At 39.2% G+C, this 21277-nt stretch overlaps 1 protein-coding gene across 1 annotated transcript in view; it reads right to left on the reverse strand.

Moving 5' to 3' along the window:
- POLR3A (RNA polymerase III subunit A) overlaps positions 1–21273 on the reverse strand; it is a 47108-nt gene extending 25835 nt beyond the window's left edge. Inside the window, 15 exon segments of the mRNA XM_039872213.1 lie at positions 357–521; positions 1824–1962; positions 2116–2243; positions 2666–2735; positions 4545–4685; positions 6802–6943; positions 7579–7682; positions 8790–8926; positions 9144–9306; positions 9427–9666; positions 16528–16682; positions 16955–17126; positions 18215–18352; positions 18618–18753; positions 21079–21273. Coding sequence (XP_039728147.1) covers positions 357–521; positions 1824–1962; positions 2116–2243; positions 2666–2735; positions 4545–4685; positions 6802–6943; positions 7579–7682; positions 8790–8926; positions 9144–9306; positions 9427–9666; positions 16528–16682; positions 16955–17126; positions 18215–18352; positions 18618–18753; positions 21079–21122 — 2074 coding nt within the window. The 5' untranslated portion in view covers positions 21123–21273.
- Between the last annotated feature and the right edge of the window lie 4 nt (positions 21274–21277).

A 21277-nucleotide genomic window follows, 5' to 3' on the forward strand; every position in this document is an offset into this window, starting at 1 on the left:
TTAAATAACCTTGTAGGACTGAATCATCGAAGGTCCAGAGGGCGCCACTGAGTGCACAGGTACCTTGGAAGCAGCCCACAAAGGGCCCTTTATATAACACAATCCTGCCTGGCAGACAACAGGGAGCTACTATAAATTTTGAGAAGAGAACTGAAAAGCAAATTCAAACCTTCAGTCAAACTAGTTAGTATTGAATTAATTTCATTAAGAAAAGCATATATGATTTAGCTTGAATAAGTAACCCTTTTTCTGTGTAAGTGTTCAGGGTGGATAAAACAAGAGTAGAAGAAACAGTAGAAAAAACTCCTTAAATCCCAACGACTACTGCAATAAAATAAAGATGCTGAGATACTCACAGAGATAGACAGGAGCTAGCCTGGCAAGCCGTGACATGGCATCGGCAGCTTCATTCTGCCCCCAGTCTCGCAGCAAAATGTAAAAAATATTGTTCTTGGATCCTGATCCCAGCGTTCCTTTGTCCATGCTGCCACTCATCAACTCGCTATTCTGGATAGTAACGTCTGGGAGGATAACAATGATTATGCTGTTAAACAAATAATTATTTATTACACTGCTTCATTCCAAAACAAGGTTTAGTTGAAAAAAATCTGTTTCCATGTTGAAAGTTAAAGCAGACCAAATAGATATTTTCCTTAAAATTTTTTTTTGAGAAAAGAAATCTAGGGGACTTTAAAAAAGCATGAAAGGCTCAGTTAGTTACCTTTTAGTCCTAATTCTGAAATGTAGTAGTTGACCCTTATTCTCTTAATCTGTGAACTGTAGTTGACAATACTGAGCACCTGTCATCTTGACATTGTGGGGACATTTTGGGCATCAATAAAATTATGCACAGCAAAGCACTTTGTAAACAAAGTGTAGAGAACTCTGTTATTCAACTAAGATACTAAAAACTAAGAGTGGCACCACCATGAATAGCCTATACAATAACAAAATGAAATTCAAATCCAGAAAAAAACAGAATACAGTCTAAAATAAGAAGCCAAAACATCTAAAAGATAAGAGTGTTTGTTTTCAAAGGAATGGTTATAAACCTGAGAAAAATCAGTGCTCTTCAAAATATTTACTCTTCATTACAAGACAGTAGGAACTTTGACCTTCAGAGAGACTCTGCAGTTCAGTTCTTCAGTGCCGAGTCCTGGAGATCCATTTCTTGTGACAAAGCCTTGCTAGCAAAGCCCATTCTAAAAGTGCTACTCAAAGTAGCCTCTTGGGGATCTGCTTCTTAGCGGTCTGGGATGAACTAAGGAGCTTGTACCAGAAAGTAAATGCTGGCTGAATGGCATTGGTCTATGGACCATATTTTGGGTTGAATTAGTCTAGATGACTAAGATGGCTTGCATTTAAATACTCTCACCGTTACACTTGATCTTCATGTTATCATAAAATCCAATGACCAGGTGAGGCAGGTGAAAAAAGTTCATCTTTTAAAACTTTTTAGTCATACTTTTGGTCAATGAACACATTTTTTGGATATGAAATAATAAATTATATACCTTAAATGATACCCTTATCAATGGCAGAATAAAGGAAATTGAATTAAATGACAGAAACCAGTCACTTAAGACAAAACACATTTGGAGAAGAATATTCTAATCACTGGATCACATTTCTACAGGATCTCTACCTTTTAGAGAACTGGAGAATCATATCTGAGAGGAGAAACATTAGCTACATTTCCCTGAAGAACAAACTTCCTGCTTTAGGCTAAGGTCTTAGAGAAACTGAATTTGCTCCTTAGGTGAAGGTAAGTTATTGGTAATTTGTTTTTGTCCCCTCTCCCCCATCCCATTGCTTTAACTCACAGGAATCATTGATACAGAGATCTTCTCCTTTGCCACAGTACTGCTTGCCCTTGGTTCGGAGGTTGGCCCTCACTGGATTGTCATCACTAGGTCTGAGGATGACACTGAAGATCTGCTTTCCTGTCCACAGGGTGACAGGCTGAAGGAGGAAAGAAAGTCAGAGCATCAGCTGGCCGAGCCTGGCCTCAAACACCCACCATGCAAATAAAGCAAGACTGTACAGCAATCATACTCAAACCCAGTAGCAGCATAGGTACATGCACGCAGATACACACACACCTCTTGTACAAACCTTTAATATTGTAGGGGGTGGGAGGCGAACTTTAATTTTCTCATCCTTGCCAACCAATATTGAAGCAATGATTTGGCAAGCCTTGGCTCGGTCAAAGAAAGTATCCTTAAGAGTGAGAAGATAGGCACCTAAGAATGTTAAGAAATGACACACACGCAAAAGGAATGAAACTGTGAGGAAATCATGTTTCGATTTTAAAATAAATTTGTACTATTACTAAAAAAGTGACTTAAAACATACAGCTGCTTATTGGCTCTGTCCTCTAACTAGAATCCAAGCTCCACAAGGGGACTTTTACTCACGGCTGTAGTCCTGGTGATTAGAAAAATGTCTAGTCTATGGTAGAAGCTTAATAAATGCTTGTTGATTCCATGATTCAATTCAATCAACCTATACTAAATATCTCAAGTAGGTTCACAGTTAAACTTAGTAAACAAACAACAGAATTAAACGCAGGCAATTAAATAGCTTTTCAAGTAATCACATGAAACCACTGTGAATGAGAATCACCGTGTTCCAGTCTCCTTTCACGTTAATTTCACAAACTCACCTGTTAGAAAATCCTGAATAGCAGCAATCAGTGGTTCTCCATTCCTTGGGGTTACAAGATTTGCTTTAGTCTGAAGGAAAAATAAACACAATAAGTTAGCCATTCTAAAAAGCATGATGCAGTCCAAAGATCTGCACGATAAAGACTATGAATTGTTATGAATAAATAGAGAGTAGCAGAAAAGATGAGGCTGAGAAACAGAAGCCACGGGTCTTAATCCCAGCTTTGTCACTAACTTGCAGTTCTTCCATCTGTCAAGGGGAAAGAAAAAATTCAAGCAAGATTGACGTCAGAGGTTTCTACCAACACTAAAATAAAATACTGAGTGAAGTTCTTTTGGATTTCTGTAAAGAACTCAACCATGCATGACTTTATTGTTGTTAATAACTGTATTTCTCCAAAGAAAATTCATTTCTATGAATTAGTACTGTGTTATCTTTCAAGTGAATCAATTCCACACTTCTCCGTAGCAATAGCAGAACTGTTAAATTTCTCTTAAGACATTAGGTTCTAACAACGAACAATTTATCAAAAAGATTTAACTAAACTTTAACAAGCGCCACACTAGGAAAAAAAAACATGCTAGTTGTTCACTACATAGGTAAATTTAAAGGTGGTTCTGTGCATCAGACTGCATCTGTTCAAGTCTTGATGCAGAGATGCTACTGTGCACTTGTGGGTTTTCTGGGCTCTCTCGCCCAGAGCAGAGACTTGTTCCTGCCTTCTTCTGAACCACTTCCCAGAGCAGTGAGCCTTCAACTGGGCAGGGAGACATATTTGTTCACTTGTGGTTTAGAGAATCTCTCTAGGGTGAGACAGAGAATGGTCTGGGAAAGCAGAGGGCATGAGCCTGAGATTTGCGTATTTTGAAAAAGTTTCCTAGACAATTTGGGCCACATTCAAGCTACAGCCCAACCTGCTCCACTGAGACAGGATTGTTGAGTCAGTATAGTAAAAAAACTTCTCAAAAGAAATTGACAGGATTTGTCCAGATAGTGACTATGGATTCTTCTATCCCAACATCCTTGGAGCCTGTTTTTATTGTTGTCATTTTTAACCAATGAAATATGTTATTAAAACAAAATGTCTAACAAAATGGATCCTTAATAGCAAAGTCAACGACAAAGTCTCACTGGTTGGCTGCAGGCTGATAGCTGTTATCACCGGCAACATTCTAAATATTAGTTTTAACTACAAAAATAATATATAATCATTATATAAAAAAGCCTAAAAATACAGACATGTAAAAAGACCAAAAAACCAAAAAGCCCCAATATGTGGAACTGCCAAGCATAAAGAACTGCTGTGTTTAAGATTTGGGTATATAACTCTTCTGATTTTTTGCACCACTGTGCTATGGCTGGCTTCAAGAGAGAACGGGACATATGATACAACAGTAGAGTTCCTTGAGGACAGGCATTTGTCTCCCTCACCATTGAACTCTAGCATCTAATGAGCACTTCTTAACCGTTTGTAAAAGAAAGTGGTGGTAAGAGTCATTACAAAAATGACTATGTGTATTGTGCCCTTTAGAAGACAAAGAAGCATGTAATACACTTTGGAAGGTTTCCACTCAGAATGCTCAATAAAATGCATTGGTGCTTAAAGAATCTTTAGCTACAGGAAAATCTACTTATGCAGAACATCTTTTCCCATGATACCCAACAGTTGTGGTGTTGCTACACTCTTGTCTTTTCATAACTTGTACTCATTTATAATTTTTTCTCAGGAACCCACATTATAGGTCAGAAAATATCCACTCCTCCCACCTACTATAGAAACTAATTCACTTATATTCTATAGGGTGTTTTCCAATGGGATGTGCACTCTTTCCCCTCTTTTCAAGAAGCTGTAAGCTGGGCTGTATCATCCTACGTACCCCCATTAGAACAAGGGCCTCTGCTTTAGCTTCTTCTGTTTGAGGAAGATGAAGATTCATTTCATCACCATCAAAATCTGCATTGTAGGGTGTACACACACACTCGTTAAATCTGAAGGTCCTGTGGGGCTTGACTCTGGCCTGTGGAACACAAAACAGAAAAAGGATTTAGTCGTTTATCCCAAAACTTCTTAGTTTCAAAACATTGAAAATGGTTTCCTGGAAAATTGGAAACTTCAGATTAAGGATATAACTTTCTAGTATGTTCTGTCAAGAGATATATGTCACCTGTAGACTCATTCAATAGCTTTATTAGCTCAAACCAATGTTTTAATACTATGAGGCAAACACCAACATAGGAGCCATGTGAAGGGGCTCCCACTGGCCAATGGTTTAACAGTTTGATATGACAAAGATTAATGGCAAAAGCTGATTAAAACACTGACTACATAAAAACCCACTGAGTTTATACTGTCACTGAAAAAAGGAAAGCCAACAATAAAAAAAACTAACACGACCCAAAAACACCTAGTTGGAAATAACTAAGCCATAACTTTTTACTTCTCAAATTGACAATAAAGAAAAAAGAATTAGGCATCTAGGCTGCCTTTCCTTTATGTATTTGTAGGTAAGCAAATAGCTCTAGTTTTTCAGTACAAGAATGCTGTGTATTAAATGTGAAAGGAATGAAAAATTAGAGAATCACCATTTTGCAGCCCCAGTGAAATGATGCAGGCAAAGATCATAAGTGGATGGAACCATTAGAAAAAAGGTTGATGAAGAACCTTTCAAAGAAGACATCAGGTGAATCCCTAACGTTTATAGCATAGCTAAGAGTGGGATATCCAGATAACATGTGCTTCCTGAAATAAGGCAAGAGGATGCAGCCAGCACCTCCTATTCTTGCAGAAAAGCTGAACCTGAATCTGATTATGCTTTGGGAGCTAATTTCCAGCTTACAGGGATAACAGGAAAAATGAAGAAACACTTAACAGCACACAAATACGAACCAACTGAGAACATGGGCATTCAAGACAAATGATCTGGTGTCTTCAACGACATTCAAATTAACAGAAGGATGGAGGACTGTTCTAAAACAATACAGACCTAAGATATGTATCAACTAAATATAAGGTGTAGACTTTGTTTGCATTCTGATTCAAGCAAACTAGATACAAAAAAATTTTTTTAAGGCACGAGGGGAAATCTGATTATGGACTGGGCACTAGACAATACCAAAGAATGACTTAATTTTGTGAGGTGTGATAATGGCACTGTGGTTATTGTCTTACAGAAGTAAACTGAATACACATAGAAAAAAAATACATGGCATCTGGGTTCATCAAAAAAAGGAGGGGGGGGGGAGATAAAACAAGTGAGGCAAAAATCTAGAAAATTACTGAACAACGAGGATGAGAAAATGTGAGTTCACCATAGTAGTCTTTCTACTTTTGTGTATATTTGAAAATTTTCAAATAAAAAATTTCTATTTTAAAAAATGCTCCAAAGCCAAGCAGAAGTTTCCAGAAAAGGCTTTTGTTCACCTCCTAGATCCCATGATCACAACCTCATAATCATAAACTGCTTCTTCGGTATTTCCACCATTAGGTAAAAAAAAAAAGACTGATGTAATGTGTTCGTAAACTATTGAAAAACTGAATCTAGCAAAACACTACTTAAAGAACCTGTTTAAACACTGTCTGCAAATGCTCATGGATTTAATCGCTTTGCAGATAGAATTTATGATTATTTAGTAAATAAAAGCTGCATCTCCATTTCCATTCTAAATCTCCAGAAAAAGGAACTGCTGCTGTTGCAAAACTAAATCACCCTCCAATATATGGTTTTAGGGTCTTAGTTGGAGGATTACTGAAAAGAAAAATCTTTTAAACATTAGTTAATATGCTAAGTTAAATCAAAAGTCAATTTTCTGTCATACCTATTTTACATAAGTTTGTGCAGACATACATGTGTATACATTTTTGTTTGCAAGTGAAATCATTCTAGTCACTTTCACACTAATTTTCAATTAGTTCCTGTTTTACTGTTGTGCATGAAGATTACATTATAAATATTAAAAATATTGAAGAAAAGCTTGAAATTTAAGTTTTACTCAAACTAAAAAGACAAGAGGAAAATCAAAAGTTATGAGTATCTGCAATTACTGGCAATTTTAATTTTAGAAGTCTGGAATTTAGCACTGCACACACAGCAAATATCCACCCAACAAAAAATAAAACCAGAATCTCATACTCACCAGATGCGCCATAATGCTCAATTTGTGCAGTGATGGCTGCCGATTGAATAACACCACATCCCCATCTATGAGGTGTCTCTCTACGATGTCCCCATACTTGAGTTCCTGAGCCATCTTTTCCCTATTTCCGTATTTCAAAAACCTTAACATACAATAATAAATACCATGTGTGAGAAAAAAGTTCCCTCACCAAGTTTCTCACTCTTCATGTCAGGATTCAATCTTCTAAAATGATCGTATTTCACTGAATCTAAGGTGTCTATAGAGGCCATCGATTAAACAATGACAAGTTATAATACACAGCTTAATTTAAAAAATACTAAAATGTGAAAAAAAGTTGCCTTAGAATCACAGAAATACAGTAATAAATCAGCTTCTCTGACTGGGCCCTGCTGATGTTTTTACATCACGTTTACCCCAGTTAGTTTTGCTGTGAAAAGCCAGAGTTGGAAAAATGAGTGCCTGCTGGGTTATGAATACACTGAAGTGATCCCAGAGCACAGGTGACACAGAAAATGATCTGCTTTCATATCCCAATGTGTCTTGTCCAAATAGATCCAATAACGCTAAATGCCAGAGAACAAATTAATACTTCTACAGTCAATTGTCAAACAGAGCAAATGATACACCTAGGCTCACTGCAATTTATACAGATATTTTCCACATGCTAAAATGTCCCCAAAATTATACTTTGGACTGCATTCTGTGGCTAAGTATGGCAACAGTGAACTTGGTTATGAGAAGGTAGTAATATTCAACTAGACTAGAAAGCATTACCTTTTCATCTGTGTGTGTCTCTGCTGAATGAAATTGGCTCCTGGGTGAACTTCAGGGCCATTTTGAACCAGTTTCCTCAAAAAACTAATGTTTGCTTTGTTTACCTGTAGGACCACAATAAAAAACAATGATACTGTTAGGTTTCTATAAGCTAGTACACTATACTGAACTGTGTCTCAATCCTGACTTTCTTGTGTGATTCTAGGAGGAGGAGAGGAAGAGCCCTAGGCACCGTGCCTAGGGTCTTGAGTGTAATGACAATGACTGACACGCAGGAGCCCAAGATACAGTCTGGATGTGGTCACTCACTTGCTGGGTTACATGGCCAAGTCCTTCACTGGCCTTGATATCCATATTAGTTAAATAAGTGGGCTGGACTGATCCGTAGGGACCTTCCGGCACATACTGGGATCCTAAACACAGGTGACAATGTCATATATAATGATTCACCATGAGCTTATAAGGTTTAAAATCTGTGACATCAGCACAGTAGGCACTAGTCTCCATTGCTATGTCCTGCAACCTTTTGGACAACAGTCTCATGGAACACCAACTCAGAGAAGGAAACTGTGGATCATTAGTAATTCAAAGGCATTTACACAAGTTTTACCAGAAGCATCTATGATCTGAACCAATTATGACTCTCAAGAGCCAAGCCAATCAATATTCTCCTGTAACAGGCCTGTACATATCAGTTAAAAACAGAAAGTATTATAATACCATTTTATATCCTCACAAGTGTGAACTGAGTGTAAAGATTTGTAATTTTGTGGTTATGCATCAATAGCCTCAAATTATTTAAAGGCTTTGACTCAGTGATTCTAAGATTTTAAAAACAAAAATCGATTCCAACAAAATTAACTAGGTGTGCTGTTTATCATTTAGTTACTTTAAATCATGAGGTATGAACCAACACCAAAATATATCAAAGATAATATTACTTGGAAAAAAAGTTGCAGAACGGTATATTTAATGTATCTATGAGAATATACACCTAAAACCAGACACGGTTGTGACTGTATATGTTGTAAATATCATATATGGTAATACATGTATGAAACGAACTGGAAAGATTCACATACTCACACACACTAAACTGAGGGTGGAGTGGGTTACTGGGTATTTTCCACTGTCTGTTGTTTGGAATCTCAAAATATAATGTAAAAGCCAGGATTCAAGGCAAAAGAATTAAGTGGCGAAATGGTACTTACCTTCTCAGGAAAAGTCAGAATTTTGGCCACGTGAACTGGCACAGCTACCTCATCAATCCGGAGGTTAGGGTCAGGTGAGATGACTGTTCTGCCAGAAAAATCTACCCTCTTTCCTGAGAGATTGCCTCTAAATCGACCTAAATAAATAAAAATATATCATAGCACAAGGTGTGCTGTTTGGGGGTAACTTGAGTAGAAAGACAAAGGAAAATCTGTGATCTCCAACTACAGAAGCTAGACATACATTAAAAACAAAACAAAACAAAACAAAATAAATAAATAAATAAACAAAACAAAAAAGCAAAATCAAAACCAAAGCGGTAGATTATCTCCTGAATTTTGTTGGCAACAGACCCTGTTTTCCCTTCAGGCGCTGGACAAAACCCCTGGTCCATTTCTTAGGTGCCATGTTGAGGGGAATGCCTGAGAGCTCGCTGTTGATGTAGAGGGCACACTGCAGCTGCAGGAAGTCCCAGTCTTCCATGATCATCTGGGTCTTAGCTCCTGATATCCGATGCTAAAAATGAGCAAAGAATGAACAGGAACAAGCCTGTCAATTTGACTTTCTTTATCACAACTGTTTCCATAGATATACTCTGAAACTTACAGCTCGGAAATGCTAATGAGAAGCACTGACCTTTTTAATGACATCATTTAGGAAAATAATTTCTGTCAATTTCATTGTTAGATCATCTTCATTGGTACCAGACTTCAAATCGCTCACGACAGAGGGTCTGATACACAAGGGAGGCACTAAAAGTCGTGTGAGAATCAAATCAGAGGGCTTTCCAGCTTCTGGGTTCATCAGAAGTAAAGGGACATCTTCAGCTGGAATTCGCTTAAATAAATTCAGAACTACTAAGGGATTCAAGTTTTCCTATGGAAAGGGTAGAAAAGAAACATATGTCAATTTTCCATAGCTTGGGCATATTTACCACTTAAAATAAGTGTAAATGATGGCAGAGATTTTTGTTAATATGCTATTCCTAAAAACGTGCATGACTTTTATTCCCATTCTTTAAGCCAATAATTCCGCTTCTCGTAATTATTTCAAAGGGTATGACTTTAGGAATTAACACAAGATTCTGCTACAAGGATGTTCACTAAAACTGTTCTTAGTAGTGAAGTTGGAAACAGCCTGATAGGTTACGGTTTATATGAAATCATGGTATATATCCATACATGCAAAACTACAAAGCCATTAAAAAAAACCAAAAAACAAAAAACTAGAAACGTAGCTATTGCCATGAAAGGTGTTCACAAAATATTGGTAAATAAAATAAGCATGTGTATGATATGATTTCATTGTAGGGATGTACATCTATATAGAAAAGAGAAAATGGAAGAGTTTACCAAGGTTTAAACAGTACTGTTTTTAGGTGAGTAGGATTATCATTGCTTTGTTTCTATTTTTAAATTTAAATTTTGTGTAGTGACTTATATTGGCTTTGTGCTGACTTCATGTAATGGAAGTGCTATGCTGTAACAACTTACTCATAATATAAAAACTATGAAAATTATTGGAGACATTCAAAGAGCAAAAGTAAGAATGGTCAGCTTGTGTCTTATTGCTGCTTATTAAATTTTCTTGGGATCAAAGGTTGTGTAACTGAGAATATATGCTAAAAGCAGAATTTGCCATGTATAACTTAATGAGAAGGAGAACAAAGTTAAGAAAGAAATGTCTGGGGTAGGAAGAATCAACATCATTAAAATGGCCAAACTACCCAAAGCAATCTATAGATGCAATGCAATCCCTATCAAAATATCAATGGCATTTTTCAGAGAGCTAGAACAAATAATACTAAAATTTATATGGAACCATAAAAGATTCCAAATAACCACAGCACTCTTGAGAAAGAAGAACAAAGTTGGAGGTATCGTACTATCTGATGTCAAACTATATTACAAGGCTACAGTAATCAAAACAGCATGATACCGGCATAAAAACAGATACATTGATCAACAGAACAGCATAGAGAGCCTAGAAATAAATCCACACCTATATGCTCACTTAATGTATGACAGAGGAGATAAGAATATACAGTGGGGTAAAGACAGTCTCTTCAATAAATGGTGTTGGTAGTGAATACATACCAAAAAAAAAAAAAAGAAACTGGACCATTTTCTTATACTATATACAAGAATAGACTCAAAATAGATTAAAGACTTAAATATAAGACCTGAAACCATAAAACTTCTAGAAGAAAACATAGGCAAGAAACTCTCTGATATTACTAACAGTAATTACTTTTTGGCTATGTCTCCCCAAGCAAGGTAAGCAAAAGAAAAAATAAACAAATGGGACTACATCAAACTAAAAAGTTTTTGTATAGCAAAGGGAACCATCAACAAAACAAAAAGACAACCAACTGATTGGGAGAAGATATTTGCTAATGAAACACCTGATAAGAAATTAATATCCAAAATATATACTCAGACAACTCAACAAAACAAAAAATCCAATTAAAAAATGGATACTTCTCCAAAGAGGAAATACACATGGCCAATACACATATTAAAAGATGCTCAAGATCACTATTCATCAGAGAAATGTAAAGTAAAACCACAATGAGATATCACCTGACATCTGTCAGAATGGCTATCATCAATAAATCAAAAATAAGTGTTGGTCAGAATGTGGACAAAAGGGAACCCTCATACATTGTTGGTGGGATTGAAAATTGGTACAACTGCTATGGAAAATAGTCTGGAGGTTTCTCAAAAAATTAAAAATGGATGTAATTTTTGACCCAGCAATTGTACTTCGGAGTATTTATCCAAAGAAAACCAAGCAATAATTCGTAAAGCTCTATGCACCCCAATATTCATGGCAGTGCGATTTACAATAGCCAAGATGTGGAAACAACCTAAATGCCCATCAACAGATGATTGGATAAAGAAGCTACGGTACATATATACAACAGAATATTACTCAGCCATAAGAAGAGATACCATTTGCTGCCATTTGCGACAACATGAATGGACCTTGAGATAATCATGCTAAGCGAAGCCAGACAGAAAAAGTTGAAAAGCACATGATTTCGCTTACATATGGAATATAAACCTAAAAGCAACAAATGAACAGGACAAATAAACAGAGACTCATGGACATGGACAATAGACTAGTGGTTACCAGAGGGTAGCGGGGAAGGGGGAAGGAAATTTAAATCATTTCTTCAATTAAAAAAATAAAATTAAATTAAAAAAAATGAAATCCTACCATTTGCAATGACATGGATGGACCTAGAGGTTATTTTGCTGAGTGAAATGAGTCAGAAAGATAAATACCATATGATTTCACTTACACGCAGAATCTAAGGAACAAAAAGAATAAACTAATCAAAAACTGATTCACGAATATAGAGGACAATTTGGTGACAGAGGGAATTGGGGATTGGGGGGCTGAGAGAATGGGGTGAAGAGTTAAAGAAGTACAAACCAGTAGTTGATAGACGGTTACAGGGATGGGGAGCACAGCATAGGGAATGCAGTTAGCATTAATGTAATGGCGAGGTGGAAAACAGAGGAGAAGGAGCAATTGGGGGATTGTTCTACAAACTATATAAATGTCTAACCAAATGTACTGTATACCTGAAACTAATAAAAAATTATTGGTAAAAAAGAGAAATGTCTGAACAGCTACTGCTGTCAGAACACCATCACAAGACAAAGTTTCTGTAGTTGTCCTAGAGATGGCAGTGAATTTGAGGAGAAGGAAGGTTTTCTAGTCTGTGTCCTTGCCCAGAGAAGAATTCCCTTTTTCGGTTTCCCTGTCTCCCACCAATGGGCACCTCGACTATCTCCTGAAGCAGTCAGGGAGAAAATCTAAAACTGTTCATAGAATTCTAGGAAGAGGATGAAGCCAGACATCATCTGCAGTACCAGTCAGTACTAGACGAGAACATCATGGAACTGAAGGCCTCCAAAAGGACAGGACTGGTAAGAGTCTAGAAACCATTTCTTAGCAAGAGCAGCTACTCCAAGAGCGATATAACAACTGCCTCCCAAGAGGCACCTGGAGGAGGCTGCTGACTTATTCTCTTATGAACTAGGAAACAAAAATTAGGGACCAATGGTGAGATAGTAGAAAAGGGATCAGTTTTGTATAGGGCTGAACATCCTAATGGCTAGCTCTGTAGCAATGGAAGGTGGGCTGCTTTGAGTGGTAGTAAGGGAATGTGGCTGGAAGGATGTCAGCCAGGGCAGCCTGTCACTCAGTCTCCCAGGGATAGGAAGGCATCTCTACCTGGTAGGAAGACAGGACTGATGTCCTCTACGGAGGGACTCTTGTGTGCAGGTCTGCCACCTCTGGATTTGTATTAAAGTTGAGAGTAGATATACATTCGTCTTCTAGTGATAGAGTCCAGAAGTTCTGTCTAATTCCTAAATGGGTCAAGAACCTCTGCTCTTGGATCTCTTCCAACTCAATCATACTATGCTACCCATAAAGGGTTCTACATTCCTGAAAATTAAATGAACCAGGATGAGCTGATGATCTTGGAAGACCTGCCACTGCTTTAAGCACTATGACGGGCACCAAAGAGGACCTCAGAAAAATGGATATTATTATGGACCAAGCTTAAGTAGAAGAAACCAGCAAAAAGTACAAGACAGAGCACAAATGTTATATGGAGCACAGAAAACATACATATGGTTGAGGGAAAGGCTGAGATCTCAAAGGGGGTCCAGACTGGAGAGAATGCTGAAGGGACACTATGAGTCTGAGAACACAGCAAAGGTAGGAGGAAATCTCATCTATATTTATCATGATTCTTTTTATAGGAATGTCAGTAGCAGTGATGATTACTACTGCAATTGGGCAATATGCTCTAAGCACTTGCTATGTGCCAGGTACTGTGGTAAGCACTGGATCTGGAATTCATCTCTTAATCTTCACAAAAAGCCCTAAAACAGACACTCCTGTAATCCCTGTTTTAGTTCAGCAAATTGAGTTTCAGGTTGGATCACATGTCTAAGGTCACAGAACAAGTGGTAGAGCAGGGCTCTAATCTCAGGTCTGTCTGACCCCAAAGCCAAAGCTCTTAACCACTACCCTAAACCACCTCTACGGTGTCAACCTAGGTAAAGTGGGGTGGGGTGTGGTGGCAGTGGGGGCATGCCTGAGAGTCCAGCTTGATGTGCTAGACAAGTGACTCTTAAATGGAAGGGGGTTACCTCCTGGGCCAGGTCATCTAGGAGACTTTCCCAAACAAGATGCCTCTCGGGGCCTAGAGGAGAATCACTGCTACTGTGAAGAGTGTCAGAGTAGTCCTTGTCAAGCAAGGACAGTGGTTGCAGGTTCCAGGCAGAGAGCCAGTAGGGCAAAGTGCTGGTGGGATGTCAAGGAGGCTGATTTGAGAGCAGCAGAATGAGTGCAAGGGAGACTGCAAGTAAGCTGCACCCAAGAAAGCCTGGGAACCCTCATACTCACTGACCAAGACTGCTTGCCAGGCTTTTGATAGCTTTCTACATGGTCACCAGCCTGGAGTGTGCCCCACTTTCACACTGTAGGACAAGGAACTATTATTTTCCTGATGCCCATGCACGAGCACTTGCTCACCTCTGGTTACTCCCTCTCATGTACAACTCCACAGTGTTGGTCATCAGTTCTTATCTATTCTTACTGTATACAAAGACTCTGGCCTCTGGCTCCACTATCATTACCCAGGTTCAGGGTCTGTTATCCCTATCCTTTTTCCCCCTCCTAATCAAAGCATAATTTATAAATAGTAAATTGTACACATCTTAAAGAGTTTGATAAATTTTTACACGTATACACCATTTAGATCAAGATAGAGAGTATTTCCATCTCCCCAAAAAGTACCCTGATGCCTCTTTTCCAGTCAGTATCAAGCTCTCAGCCCAGGGGTAATGGCTATCCTGCTGTCTATTACAACAGATCAGTCCAGCCTGTTCTTGGACTTGATCTCAGTGGAATCATATGCTTTGTACCCTTTTGTATAAAGCTACTTTCTCTCAGCAGGATTCTCAGAGTCAGCCAGGCTGTGTGTATCAGTTCATTTCTTTCATTGCAGGGTAGTCTTCCATTGTGTGGATCTATGACCATCGTTTACTCTTCTGCTGACAAGTATCTGGGCTGTTTTCAATTTTGGTTTTATTAATAAATATGCAATGAACATTCTTATACAAATATTTTATGCACCTACTCCTCTTGAGTATATACCTAAGAGTAAAACTGTTAGATCACATAGTAAGTGTAGGTTTAACTTTATAAAAAATTGCCAAACTGTTGTTCAGAGCGGTGTGATAGTTTATATTGTTACCATCAATATATGAGCACCGGTTGCTCCAAATCTTTGCCAGCATTTGGTTTTCAGTTTTTTTACATTTTAATTTTTCTGCTGGACAGGGAGTGGGGGAGAGGGAGGATCAATTAGCATTTTCCTGTTGACTAATAACAATGAGCAATTTTTCACTTACTTATTGACCATTTGTGAAGTGCCAATTCAAGTCTAGCTCCCACTTTTAAAACTTGGGTTTTTTCTTTTTACTAAATTGTAAAAACTGCTTCCCACATTCTGAATATGACAGTCCTTTGTCAGATTTGACTCTTTTTTCTCCCCTGCACTCCATGGCCTGCCTCTTCACTTCTGTAATGGTGTCTTGCAGTGGGCAGTCAGGCTTTTCCAGAATTTCACCATTTATTATTCATCATGTCCCTTTCCTGCTCAAAACCTTCAACAGCTCCACACTGCCCAGAGCAGGCTGCCCTCTACAGTGTGGTCTCAGTTGTTTGTCTTTTCTACAGCATAGGCCTGCACGTCAGTTGTGCTGGCTAGAATTCCTGTTCCATCATCTTAGGCAATGCTGTCTCTAGGGATGTTATGAGGACTAAACGTGAGGCAATCCATGTTAAGAACTTGAAACAGTGCATATGTGTAATAGCAGTCACCAAATGCAAGGTGCTTTTATTAGCACTCTTTGGTCTTTCAAACAAAGCCTAAGCTTCAGAATGAGCCTAGGCACTGTCACCTGAACTTGCCAAGCTTGCTGCCCTTGACTCTTTAAACTCTACCCATGTTTAAGGCCCAGATCAAATCACATCTTTGCAGGCTTCCCTAACCAAATCCAAAGTGACACCTTCCTCTTGATTTCCCACTGAACTGTCTTTGCCATTCGTGTGCCAGCACTCTGCCTTATGAGTTACAGGTTAATGGCTACTGATATCTAAACCGTGGATCCTTGTGAGCAGATGGTCTTGCAGCTCCTGATGCTTCCCCATAGGTCTCATAGAGTTTGGTACTCAGTAGCCACTTAACTAATTTGTTAGTTTCGAATATTATTGGTTCTAGACAGTACTATGAGAATTAAGTACAAATCAAATTCAGAATAAGGCAATACAAGCAACTTCATAAAATTCTATTGGTTAAGTTTGTGCCAATGAAAGTAATGGGAATTGCCTACAATTTCTTCTGTCTCATTATCCAAGGGAGAAATGGTCTTTCAGTTTATATTCTACACAGCTATAATTTTACAATCTTTTACAATAGAAATGTTAACACATTACCTGTACGATTAAAAATCTGTTACAAGGCCAGTCCATATTAAACTCAGTGCTAAATACCTGTCACATGAAATATTCCTGGAGATCTAACTTAAATGGACTTCTTATGGAAGGTGTGTATATCAGAAAGGGCAGGAACAGAGTGTGTGTGTTAGACCTGGGGGTGTGTAGGGCGGGGCAGGAGAGGGCAGGCATGCATATCAGACTCACCTGTGCCCTTCCCAGCAGGGGCTCCACTTCTTTGTTATGCTCAATGGCAGTCTCAAAAGACTGAAGGAAATTTGATACCATAGGATCCACCACTTTTTTGTTGGTTTTGTATTTCTCATGAATTATCTTCAGTAATCCACATTTCTTTACAGTACCTATAAGAGTGAATTTATTTGTCAAGGTTAAAAAAATTAGGTTCTTGGTAAAGCTGGTCTGAGGTTGCAGTCTGGTTAATGAAATTACTGAAACCGCTACAGCAATGAGGGATAAGAGGTGAAATTCCTAACACTGCATCAGTTGCTAGGCTCTAATGCCTAAATTTGCAAGAAAAAAGTTGACTCTTGAAACATTCTGTAAAACTAATAAGCTAAGCAGAAAAGAGAGAATGAAAAGGAATAGCACTAAGCCTTTCATACACTCCACTCACCATTAAAAGCGCCACAGTGATGGCAGATGTTTTTCTTTCGGCACTTATCAGAAATTTTCTTCTTCAGTCCTCGCTTCTGGAGGTAGGTCAGGCCAGGCCTCTTTAGATAATCCAGAAACTGCTTCTTCTCCTCCTGGGACAGCATGATGTGGCAGCAGGTTTTGCAGATCATCTTTTAAACATTAAACAAAATAGATAATAGAATAAGAGAATGAAAAAAATCTTTTCTTTTCTTTTTAAAATGCCACCTCTACCCCTTGTCCAGGAAACTCAGAACTGAGTTAATGTAGGGAGGAGGCAAGAGAACTAAAATGTTAAATCAAACTATACTCTGAGACTGCAATATACTGATCAGCCTTGCAGCCAGATCACAAGGAAACCTGAAGAAAAAAAGGAAAGTTTCTGCTGGGATTGCTAACAATCCATTTCCCCACACTGTGACAGGAAAACAAGAAAAAGAGTCTTTAAGTGGCAGCCTACACAAAATAAAATCATTCATTCCCTATGGCTAAAACCATAGGGAACCTACAGATTAAAGGCTGGGAACTGCCAGCTGGCCTTTCAAGCTACTTTTTCATGCTACATACTCTTATCCTTCCTCACTGTATATCCATTATCAAAGTAAAATGGGTAAACAAAGACTTTAAACTGTAACTCAAAGGAACTAAAAACTGATATATAAACTGGATTTCCCCACTAGAAACTTTTATCTCCTTGTCTAGGCTTTTTGTCTTGCTTTTTCTTGTCTCTGCTTTTCCCCTTCTAATAAATCTTCCTTTTGACTCTAACTTTGGTGTGTATCTGAATTCTTTCTTATACTCTGCAAAGAACCCTCTTCTCTCTCAGTGTGGGGCTTGAGTTGCCCCTCCACACAGGGGAATTTGCCCTGTCCTACATCAAAGTGACCACATGCACAGATCTACATAAAGATATGCACAAAGAGGCAGCTCATGTTCACCAAATTCTAGCCACAGTCCAAGATGGATGGGAGAATTTTTATTAGCTTTTATTTTTTTCTTTGTGCTGTTATGTATTGCTTGAATTATTTTTTACAATGTACGTCTATTACCTACTCAAGAAAAATCAAGGAATAAAGAATCTTTAAGCAATTAATTTATTGCAAGATGAAGTATTATGTGTTTAGTATAAAAATTTTCCCTAGATGTATCCCCCATCACTTACAATTCCTAAGCTCATGCCAATGCCCCTGTTCGAAAACTCCCAAGTTCATGCCTGGGAAATGAACACAAAAATGTTTACCTGTAAAATGCCTATAACTGCTCTGAAGTATCCCACATGAAAACACGGCAGTTCCAAGTCAATGTATCCATAGTGGCCCAGACAGTCAGCCAAGTTTTTTCCACAGGTTTCACAAGGACGATCCTTCTCACTTGTACCCTTTGGGAAAAAGCACACCCAATAATCAATGGAGACCACTGGACAGGAAAATGAAACCAGTCCTCACAGGTGGACAGATGACTCAGAATCAGAATCACCTCGGAAGCTAAAGTGTATTCACATCCGACTGACCAAAAGTGGGAGTCCCAGAGATATGCAGGGGAATAGGGGAGATGGAAAGGAACCCTTGCTTCTACCAATCTGATAACCATTGATTTCATCGGCAAATCAAAACACATGGAGCTAGGAAGGGGCAAGGCCTTACCATCCTATGATCAAGCACCCCATACAGCAAGGGGGCATGGTTGTTGTCCTGGCTGTACAGGTTCTTACTCACAACCTGGATATGCGCCTGCTGACGCATCTCCTCGGGCGACTTCATTCCAAAACAGATGTGGCTTCTGGAATGGAAAGAAACAGGAGAACAATTACATCAAAACCACTTACCAAAAATGGTGATTACACATGTCCCGCCATAATCAACTATGTCCTTCCAGCTCTCTACAGGCTTTGCTCCCACGTTACTAAATATATTCACACTTCTCCCATTTTTCCTTGGTAAGCATCCCTTCCTCCTGATGGAATCATTTCTATTCTCACTATCAAATAAAATAGTGCTCCCCAAGGTCACCAAGTCCACCTGCTTGCTACTAAATCCAATATAGTCTCATTTTACCTCTCTGTAGCATTGGCAGTGAACTCCCCCTGAAATGTTTATCCTGGAATATCTTCTTCTCATCACTTTGGTGACACCATACACTCTTTGAGTTTTCTTCATCACTCTGGCTGTTCCTTCTTAAGTAGTCTTTGTGAACTCTTCTTCAATTGCCATCCCAAAAAATGTTAGCATCTCTCCCTATGTAGGGTTATAATCCTCATCCTCTTTTCTTTTCATGCCACATATTCCTCCTGAGTGATTGTGTTACTCAAGTATATGTTGATATCTGTCTAATCCCTATCTATAGGCTAGCAACTTCTACTCAGCTGGAGATTATATAGACATCTCTTCTGGACAGCTACACTTGGATATCCCACAGGTACCTCAAACTCAACATATCTAAAACAGAACCCAATGCTTTCTCCTGCATCTGCTTCTTCATTGATTTTTCCCACCAGTTTGGGGGTTTACTATATATATGCCACGCACCATCCTGAGTGACCATTTGAAGTAGAGCATAACTAGGGCAAGGGTCCTAGGGCCAGCACAAGCTTGGCATTTTCAAGGAACCAAATAAAACCAGTATACTAGAGCACAGAAAGTTAACAGTACAAGACGAAATCAGTGAGGTGTGCAGGGCCCAGGTCACAAAGGGCTTGAGAACTTTGGTAGGAAATTTAAATGCTGTGCAACGTAAAGCTGCTAAAAGATTTTAAGCTGAAGTGTGAAGGATCTATCCTGCATCTTAACAGAGTTACTTGGGTTACTTTGTGAGAACAGATTACATCTGAATACAGGCAGGGGATTGGAGTGAGTGTGAGAGTCCAACGTGAATATGAGGAGACCACCTGGGAGAATTCATCCAGGTAAGACACACATTAACCATTCCAGTGAATGGCATCCATTCACACAGCTGCTCAAACAAGAAATTCTGTGTGTCAAACTCAATTCTCCCTTACCTAATCCCTACCAATTTTATACTCTAAACACCTGATACCCACTTCTCTCCAATGACTCTACCACTCTAGTGCATGACATTATTATCCCCTGCCTGGATCCCTGCAGTGGCCTCCAAGAGTACTCTCTTGTTCTGTTCCTCAGAGAATCAAGAGATCTTTCAGAAGAAGTGTTATCAAGACACTCACTTGCTTAATTAAAATCCTTCGTCATTGCCTGCAAGATGACTCTGGAACACAAGTTCAAATCTCCTGTTTCCTTCTTATCACCTACCCTATCTCCCTCTAACATGCTCCTTGAGGAAGGCTGTTTGGTCTGCTTTCTTCTGCCTGAACCCCTTTCCCATTCGGTGCTCTCAGAAGCCCCTATGCCTATCCTTGTCCTTGCACTTGTCATACCCAACAGTTGACCTACCTTCTCCAAACAGACTAGGCAGTAAGATCTTATTCTTCTGTTGTACTTTTAAGGTTACTGGGCCTAACACACAGTACCTTCTTCAGAAATGTCTCCTGCAAGAACGAGTCAATTCATTTTTCTACTGGGAGATCTGAGGAGAGGCCATGACCTAATAAATAAGCTCTGAAAGAGAAGGCCCAAAATAGCAGCCTCACTTCTAAGACTGCTATCCACCATGTGCCAGTGAACCAGCTATCTAGTTGGCCACTCTATCCTTTTGGTCAGCAATATTGCCTCCCTGTCATGTGCTTTGTAGCATAACCATAATTAGAAAGTCCCTGCCCCCCAGACTGCTCCCCACGCTGCAGTGGCCAAAGATTCGCGGCAAGAAAAGGATAATCGTTTGATCCTGAGAGAACTCGAGCTTCGGCCCAGGGTGTACGCATCGCCAAGGCTCACGCCACATCCCGCCTTCTCCGTCCAAGCCCAGGGACCACCATGGCCTTCAGTCCCCTAGGTGCTGAAATGCCCTCTGCCTGATTAATATTCTTTGACCTACCCTGATAATTCTGACCTTTGCACATACCCTTCACTTATCCCTGGCCTGCCCCTTTTAATTGACCCTCGTCTCTGACCCTTCGAGAACCAGGACCCCTGACCTCGGACCCCTCTGCCCTTAATTTCTCCGCCCTTTGGCCATTCTTGTTCATCTTACATTTTTTTGGCCACATCCGTCTCCCGGAACTGCTCCTTCACCATGGTGACAGCTGCCGCAGTACCCTCCTCGAGACTCGGGGCACTGGGGTAGAGAAACAATCCCTCCCGCACCTCCAAGTGTAACTTCTGGAGTGGTTACTAACACATCGGCGGGATCCTTTCGGCCACCGTAAAGCGCCTCACGTGGTCGCTTCCTC

This window comes from Pteropus medius, unplaced genomic scaffold (genome assembly GCF_902729225.1).
Source record: "Pteropus medius unplaced genomic scaffold, Ma_sr-lr_union100, whole genome shotgun sequence".
Classification (NCBI taxonomy): domain Eukaryota; kingdom Metazoa; phylum Chordata; class Mammalia; order Chiroptera; family Pteropodidae; genus Pteropus; species Pteropus medius.